The following is a 9,085-nucleotide window of genomic DNA, read 5'->3' as shown; positions in this document are numbered from 1 at the left end:
GTACTCCTTCCTAGGTAGTCATTTCCCATTTTGTGTGTGTGTGTGTGTGTGTGCGCGCGCGCACAAAGTACCTTCCTAACTGGCGTACTTTGCATTTGTCCTTATTGAATTTCATCCTATTTACTTCAGACCGTTTCTCCAGTTTCTCCAGATCATTTTGAATTTTAATCCTATCCTCCAAAGCACTTGCAACTCTCCTACCTTGGCATCATCTTCAAACTTTATAAAGTGTACTCTCTATGACATTATCTAAATCATTGATGAAGATATCGAACATAACCAGACCCAGAACTGATACCTACAGGACACCACTCGTTATGCCCTTGAACTTTTGAACATGACCGTGAACCACTGATAACTACTCTTCCAACCACTTGTGACCCATCTTATAGTAGCTACATATAGGTTGTATTTCCCTAGTTTGTTTATGAGAAGGTATTTTGAAACAGTTTCAAAAGCCTTACTAAAGTCAAGATATACCACGTTTACTGCTTCCACCCATCCACAAGGCTTGTTACCCTGTCAAAGACAGCTAAAGTAGCTTGGTTTGACATGATGTGTTCTTGACAAATCCATGCTGACTGTTACTTATCACCTTATTATCTTTGAGATATTTCCAAATTCATTGCTCAGTTATTTGCTCCATTATATTTCCAGGTACTGAAATTAAGCTGATTGGTCTGTAATTCCCTGAATTGTCTTTATTCGCCTTTTTATTGATTGGCACAATCTTTTCCAGTCCTCTGGAATCTCTCCCATCTTCCATAACTTTTCTAAGATAATCATTAATGTCTCATCTACTCAGTCATCTCCTTGAGTATTCTAGGATGTATTTAATGGTCCTGGTGACTTGAAGACATTTATCTTGTCTGAGTAATTTTTAACTTGTTTTTTCCCTATTTTAGCCTCTGATCTTACCTTATTTTCACTGACATTCACTATGTTAGACATCCAATCACTACTAAACTTTTGGTGAAAACTGAAACAAAAAAGTCATTTAGCACTTCTGCCATTTCCACATTTTCTGTTATTGTTTTCCCCCACTCACTGAGTAATGGGTCACCCTTATTTTTTACCCCTTTTTTCCTTACCCAGAGACTTTCAAGAAGTCTGTTTCCTGTTTCAACCTCAACCTCAGTCCAAGTGTATACATTTTTGATATATAAGGCTAACACCTCCTCCCTTTTTTCCCTGCCTGTCCTTCCTGAGCCAGCTGTACCCTTCTATACCAATATTCCAGTCATTGTGTATTATCCCACCAAGTCTCTGTGATGCCAGCTATGTCCTAGTTGTGTTTATTAACTAGCATTTCTAGTTCTTCCTGCTTATTTCCCCAGACTTCTCACATTAGTATACAGACATCTAAGATACTGATTTGATTTCCCCCATGTTCTCTCTTGTCTCTCCCCTATCCCTCCTATAATGGCCCATGCTCCCCCCAGATTCTAACCCTTCTCCCAGGACTTTATGCTTTTGACTTACCTGTGGCCTTTTGTCTTCTACCCCCATTGAACCTAGTTTAAAACCCTCCTCACTAGGTTAGCCAGTCTGTATCAAAATATGTTCTTCCCTTTCCTTGATAGGTGGACTCCATCTCTGCTTAGCGGAATAACATCCCATGGTCAAGGAAGCTGAAGTCCTCCTGGCAACACCATCCTATTGTACTTGTGGCTGCTATAAAACAATGCATAATAGTTATATTACAGCAATTCCCTCTGTGACATGCCCAAGGTAAGATCCAGACTAATGAGTAGTAGTGTCCCACTGCCCTCCAACGTGGGGTGCCTTTTTCACTGCTTTGCTGCTCTAGCCACTCCTTGTCTACTCACAAACAGCCCCAGGCATGTGAGTGACTCCCAGCTATGCCTGTGTGAGTGGCATCTTACCAGTATCACATTGACTTTTTTGTTGCAGGATGACCCTAGTCCCACATTTCTCCCCAGAAATGTATAATATGTACTGCCCAGCCCTTTCCTGAACAATACAAGCTTACGTGAAAGTCGTCATTTAATTAATAAAAATTATATACACACTCTTGCTGTCCCAAATGGAGTTTCTAAAACACTTCAATTCAAACACACTGGCTTACACAAAACAATAAAAACAAGTTTATTAACGACAAGAGAGAGATTTTAAGTGAACAAAAGAAATGAGACATAAAAGTCAAAACTGGTTAACAGGTCGGCTGGCGGAGAGGCACAGCCAGCAGGGAGGCTGGTGGAGAGGTGCAGCAAGCGGCCAGCAGGGGGGCTAGCAGAGAGGCGCAGCCAGCAGTGGGGCTGGTGGAGAGGCGTGGCAAGTTGCGGTGTTTTTCTAAATTAATTGTGAGTTACTTCACTCCCTTTATTAAAAGTTCTGTTACACTCAGACTCTGCTTGCGAGAAGGGAAGGATTGTCTCTTAGGGTATGTCTACACTACGGGATTAATCCGAATTTAGATAATTCGGATTTGAAAAACAGGTTGAAATGAATGCGGCCACACTAAGCACATTACTTCGGTGGTGTGCGTCCAAGTACCGGGGCTAGCGTCGATTTCTGCACCGTTGCACTGTGGGTAGCAATTCCATAGCTATCCCATAGTTCCCGCAGTCTCCCGCGCCCATTGGGATTGTGGGTTAAGATCCCAGTGCCTGATGGGACAAAAAACATCGTCGCAGGTGGTTCTGGGTACAGCCTCACCTCCTCCCTCCCTCCCTGCATGAAAGCAACGGACGGCAGACAACCATTTTCGCGCCTTTTTTCCTGGGTGGGTGAACACTGCAGACTCCATACCACGGCAAGCATGGAGCCCGCTGAGCTCAAGACAGCAGTCATGAATATTGTAAACACCTCGCGCGTTCTCGTGGAGTTTATGCTCAGCCAGGACCAGAGAAATGAGGCGAGGAGGCAGCAGCGGCGGCAGCGCAGCGACAAGCATGATGAGGACATGGACACGGACATGGATACAGAATTCAGTGAAACCACAGGCCCCGGTGCTTTGGAGATCATGTTGTTAATGGGGCAGATTCTATCCATGGAACGCCGATTCTGGGCAAGGGAAACAAGCACAGACTGGTGGGACCGCATAGTGTTGCAGGTCTGGGACGATTCCCAGTGGCTGCGGAACTTTCGCATGCGTAAGGGCACTTTCATGGAACTTTGTGACTTGCTGTCCCCTGCCCTGAAACGCCAGAATACTAAGATGAGAGCAGCCCTCACAGTTGAGAAGCGCGTGGCGATAGCCCTGTGGAAGCTTGCAACGCCAGACAGCTACCGGTCAGTCGGGAATCAATTCGGAGTGGGCAAATCTACTGTGGGGGCTGCTGTGATGCAAGTAGCCAAAGCAATCACTCAGGTGCTGCTACGAAAGTTTGTGACTCTGGGAAATGTGCAGGCTATAGTGGATGGTTTTGCTGCAATGGGATTCCCTAACTGTGGTGGGGCAATAGACGGAACCCATATCCCTATCTTGGCACCGGAGCACCAAGCCACCGAGTACATAAACCGCAAGGGGTACTTTTCAATGGTGCTGCAAGCACTTGTGGATCACAAGGGACGTTTCACCAACATCAACGCGGGCTGGGCGGGAAGGGTTCATGACGCTCGCGTCTTCAGGAACACTACTCTGTTTAAAGGGCTGCAGCAAGGGACTTACTTTCTGGACCAGAAAATAACCGTTGGGGATGTTGAAATGCCCATAGTTATTCTTGGGGACCCAGCCTACCCCTTAATGCCATGGCTTATGAAGCCATACACAGGCAGCCTGGACAGGAGTCAGGAGCTGTTTAACTACAGGCTAAGCAAGTGCAGAATGGTGGTAGAATGTGCATTTGGCCGTTTAAAAGGTCGCTGGAGATCATTATTGACTCGCTCTGACCTCAGCCAAAGAAATCTCCCCATTGTTATTTCTGCTTGCTGTGTGCTCCACAATCTCTGTGAAAGTAAGGGGGAGACCTTTATGGCGGGGTGGGAGGCTGAGGCAAATCGCCTGGCTGCTGATTACGCGCAGCCAGACACCAGGGCGATTAGAAGAGCACACCATGAAGCGCTGTGCATCAGAGAAGCTTTAAAAACCAGTTTCATGGCTGGCCAGGCTACCGTGTGAAATATCTGTTTGTTTCTCCTTCATGAAAACCCGCCCCCTTTATTGACTGATTTTCTGTAAGGAACCCACCCTGCCCCTTCCCCCAGCTTTCTTTCAAACCAAATAAAGTCACTATCATTTAAAAATCATTTATTCTTTATTAATAGATTAGAAAAAGAGGGAGGGAACCCGGGTGGTATTTGGGAGGAGGATTGCTGGGAAGGAAAAAGCCACAAAGAAAAGGTTAAAAAAATGACAGCCTTTTGCTTGGGCTGTCTACTGGGGTGGAATGGGAAGGTGTACGGAGCCTCCCCCCCCCGAGTTCTTACACGTCTGGGTGAGGAGGATACGGAACATGGGGAGGGGGGAGGGTGGAACAGGGGCTGAAGCGGCAGTCTGTTTTCCAGCAGCCGTTCCTGAACCTCCACCAGACGCCGGAGCAGCCCCAGCGTTGCATCCTTCATCCTCTGGTCTTCCTGCCGCCACCTCTCATCTCGAGCGTCTCTCCTCTCCTCACGTTGGTCCCTCCTCTCCTCACGTTGGTCCCTCCTCTCCTCACATTCACTGACTTCTTTCCTATACTTTGAAACTGTTTCCTTCCACTCATTCACATGAGCTCTGTCACTGCGGCTGGATTCCATAATTTCCGAAAACATCTCCTCTCGCGTTCTCTTCTTACGACGCCTTATCTGTGATAACCTTCGGGATGGAGGAGGGAGGCTTGAGGAATTTGCAGCTGCTGTAGGGAGGGGAAAAAAGAGAGAATTGTTTTAAAAGCTACATTTTGCAGAACAATGCTTATACTCTTTCACGGTGACCAACACTGTTCACATTACATAGCACATGTGATTTCTGTGCAAGGTCGCATTTTGCCTCTTAATGCTGAGTGCTGTGGCTTTGCTGCTAGAGATCACAGGTCTGGGCAACAGAATTCGGCTTGCATGCGGCCATGGTAAGCCATTGTTTTACAGCTTCTGCACCCTCCTTTCCCACATACCAAGCATAGCCTGTAGAGTGCTGCAGAAGCCTGGCCAATCTCAGCCAGTTGGGGGGGGGGCAGTGTGGGGGGGCTTGTCTGGGCCCCTTCAGGCAAGTAGAGTGCTGCGGTTTTTTTGTTAACATTCAGCAGCACCAGAAAACAAACTAACCACCCCCCCCTCTCGCCATGAATTCTCTGGGATGATCGCTGTACCCCTCCCCCCCACCGCGTGGCTGGTATCAGGGAAGATCCCTGCAGGCACCAAACTAACCACCACCCCCCGCCGCCGCCCCCCTCCTGCCATGAATTCTCTGGGATGATCACGGTACCCCTCCCCCCACCGCGTGGCTGGTAACAGGGAAGATCCCTGCTAGCCAAACGCGAAAAACTCAGGGCCAATTTCCCATCTGCGCTTGGCTAACGGCAGGGAAGGATTTATTTTCCGCCACAGGCAAACAGCCCAGTAGGAACGGCCACCTCTGTCCCCTTAATTAAGTTCCCGTATTTCAACCAGGTTACCAGGAGTGATATCACTCTCCTGAGGATTACACAACAAGATAAAGAACAGATGTTGCTTGAATGCCAGCAAACACCGGGACCATACGCTGCCAGGCTTTGTCAGGCAATGATACCAGATTACTTGCTGCAAGCATGGCGTGGTCAAGTGTCCTACCATGGAGGGAGGGAATAAGGATGCACTGCCCAGAAACCTTCTGGCAAGGCTTTCGGAGTACCTCCAGGAGAGCTTCATGGAGATGTCCCTGGAGGATTTCCGCTCCATCCCCATACACGTTAACAGACTTTTCCAGTAGCTACAGACTTTTCCAGTAGCTGAACTGACCGCGAATGCAAAGTCAGGCAAAGTAATCATTAAAAACCGTTTGCTTTTAAAACAAGTTTTATATTTTAAAAGGTAAACTCACCTGAGGTCCCTTCCATGGGGTCAGAGTCTTGGGTACTGGCTTGGGAGGCTTGGGAGGGTACTTCAGTCAGGGTGATAAAAAGATCCTGGCTGTTGGGGAGAATGGAGTGCTGTGTGCTCTCTGCAAGCTCATCCTCCTCCTCCTCCTCCTCCTCCTCTACCCCATCGGCAGAATCCTCAGGCGTCGCTGATGAGACTATCCCCGACCCAGAATCCACGAACACAGGTGGGATAGTGGTGGCAGCCCCCCCCTAGAATTGCATGCAGCTCGGCGTAGAAGCGGCATGTCCGCGGCTCTGACCCGGAGCGACCGTTTGCCTCCTTTGTTTTTTGATAGGCTTGTCTGAGCTCCTTGACCTTCACGCGGCACTGCTCAGAGTCCCTATTGTGGCCTCTCTCCATCATGCCCTTGGAAATTTTTTCAAAAGTTTTTGCATTTCGTCTTTTAGAACGAAGTTCTGCAAGCACTGAATCCTCTCCCCATACAGCGATCAGATCCAGTACCTCCCTCACGGTCCATGCTGGTGCTCTTTTTCGATTATCAGCCTGCATGGTTACCTGTGCTGATGAGCTATCTGTGGTCACCTGTGCTCTCCACGCTGGGCAAACAGGAAATGGAATTCAAATGTTTGCGGGGCTTTTCCTGTCTACCTGGCCAGTGCATCCGAGTTTAGATTGCTGTCCAGAGCGGTCACAATGATGCACTGTGGGATAGCTCCCGGAGGCCAATACCATCAAATTGCGGCCACACTAACCCTAATTCGAATTGCTAAAATCGATTTTGGCACTACTCCGCTCGTCGGGGTGGAGTACAGAAATCGATTTAAAGGGCCCTTTACATCGAAATAAATAGCGTCGTTGTGTGGACGGTTGCAGGGTTAATTCGAATTAAAGCTGATAAATCCGAATTAAAGTCGTAGTGTAGACCAGGCCTTAGAGGTGCCCAGTGGATGGTGTGTAATTGTCCCAGGTCACTGGGTGGGGACTCGAGCCAGTTTTGTGTTGTATTATTGAAAAGGAATCCCTAAATACTGAACCCGGCCCTTGCTGCTGCTGGCACCCCCTGGTAGAAGGGTTACATTAGTATTGTTTGGCTGGGGATCGCTTAGTGGTTTACAAATAGTAATTAATTTAGCCTTACAACTAGAGCTGGGTGACTTTTTTTCAGCAACTAGTGAATTTGCCAAAAATACATTTTTGGGGCACCAAAACTCTTTGGGGCAAATGCAGTGACTAGATTTGTCCCATCCTCTCTCCCCCTCCCCAAAATCAAAGAAATCAAACAGTTCAATTTGGCCATTTCAAAATGAAATATTTCAAATCTTTTTGTTTTGAAGTGTTTCATTTTGACCATTTTGAAACAAAATATTTTTACCTTTTTTCCCCCCCAAACAGCCTTTTATTTTGCAGCTTAGCTACATTTTAAAAGAAACAAAATGTGAAAAACACCTGAAAACAACCTAATGTGGGGGGGGGAAAAAAAGGTCAAACAAAATGTTTAGTTTCACCCCAAATGAAATCTTTTCAGGTGTTGTAGTTGTTCTGGTGAGGACAAACTGAAAAATTCTGTTTCAGTTTGAACTAAATCAATAATTCACTCAGCTCTGTTTATAACCCTCTTATGTAGTTGGTAAGTAGAACATGCAAGGCAGATATAACAGTCTTTCACCTACTTTGAAGAGGGCGCAAATGCTTTCCTTAGTCACAAGGAAATATTACTTAATGGTTCAAGTCCAACACTAGGGCCACATCTACACTAGCACTTATGTGGGCAAAACTTTTTTGTCGTTCAGGGATGTGAAAAAAACACCCCTGAGCGACATAAGTTTTGTTGGCATAAGCGCTGGTGTGCACAGCGCTATGTTGATGGGAGACCCTCTTCTGCTGACATAATAAAACCAGCTCAACGAGTGGCAATGGCTAAGTTGACGGGAGAGCTCTCTCCTGCCAGCATAACGCAGCTACATGAGCACTCTTACAGCAGCAAAGCTGTATCGGTACAGCTGTGTCACTGTAACCTTGTAAGTGTAGACATGGCCTATAAATCAGGTGATTTGTGTTCTATTTCCAAAGCTGCATGACTGGACAAATCATTCCCCTTCTCTGTGGCTGTTTCCCCATTTGTAGAAAGGGGAGAATTCCTGATTTACGGGAAGTGTGGTACAGTCACATGCACGTTTGCATAGCACTTTAAGAACTTCAGAAGAATGTACTTCTAAAGTGTAGCACCTAAGTGTCATTATTATTAATTATTATAAGAACAGCCATACTGGGTCAGACCAAAGGTCCATCTAACCCAGTATCCTGTCTTCTGACAGTGGCCAATGCCAGGTGCTTCAAAGGGAATGCACAGAACAGGTAATCAACAAGTGATCCATCCCCTGTCACCCATTCCCAGCTTCTGGCAAATCCACTGTGCCAATTAACTTACCAGGTCTCTCACTCTAACCAATGGAGTTGCACAGGTTATTTCCAAAAAGGTGAAGACTTTAAAATAAAAAGTTGGTACTGTTAAAAATAAAAGCATCCTTCACTGTGTTACCTAGACCACAACTTGTTACAATTTTCCCCCTTTGGCCTTTTTATTTTATTTTATTTTTTAAAAGAAAAAGGTAAACTGTCCAGTTCTTTTGTGTTACTTACATTGTAATCCATTGGAAGTTAGAAATATTCCAGAAAAAACTCACATCTTCCACAGCAGATGCTTAAATGCTCACGGTTTACAAAGCAGATGTAGCTGTAAATAATTCAGCTCAATTTTAGGAGGTGCTGGTTAATTTTATGACCAATAATATTTACAGTTATGCATGAATTTAAAAGTAAGTCAAATCTTATGCTTCATGGCAAAAGATTACCCTGGTAGGGTACAGGAAGGAAATAATTCACACTGAGCCAGGTAGCCTGCATGCTGGCTTTTTAAAGGATGCCCATTGAGAGGTACCCAGTTGGGCAGTTAGTTGAAGCAAAGTCTCTCAGCCAGTGGTTGGGTGAGCTAAAGAACGTGGGTTAACAGGATGTTGCCATTTTGTTAGAATTACTCTTGCCACCCAACAACCCAGGTCATTGTGTAAGGGCAAGACTTAATGATGACACTGATATTAGTGGCTCCAATTATGGGAGC

At 46.1% G+C, this 9,085-nt stretch overlaps 1 protein-coding gene across 1 annotated transcript; it reads right to left on the bottom strand.

Annotated features, from left to right (window-relative positions):
• Positions 1-4,095: 4,095 nt before the first annotated feature.
• Positions 4,096-6,163, bottom strand: LOC128839472 (uncharacterized). Its single transcript, XM_054032506.1, has 2 exons — positions 5,966-6,163; positions 4,096-4,802 (listed from the first exon to the last, which is right to left on the bottom strand). The coding sequence occupies exons 1-2, from the start codon at positions 5,979-5,981 to the stop codon at positions 4,210-4,212; spliced, it is 609 nt and encodes a 202-aa protein (XP_053888481.1). The 5' UTR covers positions 5,982-6,163; the 3' UTR covers positions 4,096-4,209.
• Positions 6,164-9,085: the final 2,922 nt, after the last annotated feature.

The sequence above is a fragment of the Malaclemys terrapin genome, chromosome 6 (genome assembly GCF_027887155.1).
Source record: "Malaclemys terrapin pileata isolate rMalTer1 chromosome 6, rMalTer1.hap1, whole genome shotgun sequence".
Classification (NCBI taxonomy): Eukaryota; Metazoa; Chordata; order Testudines; family Emydidae; genus Malaclemys; species Malaclemys terrapin.
Note: the sequence above shows the minus strand (reverse complement) of the source record. Positions and strands in the feature narration are given on the sequence as shown.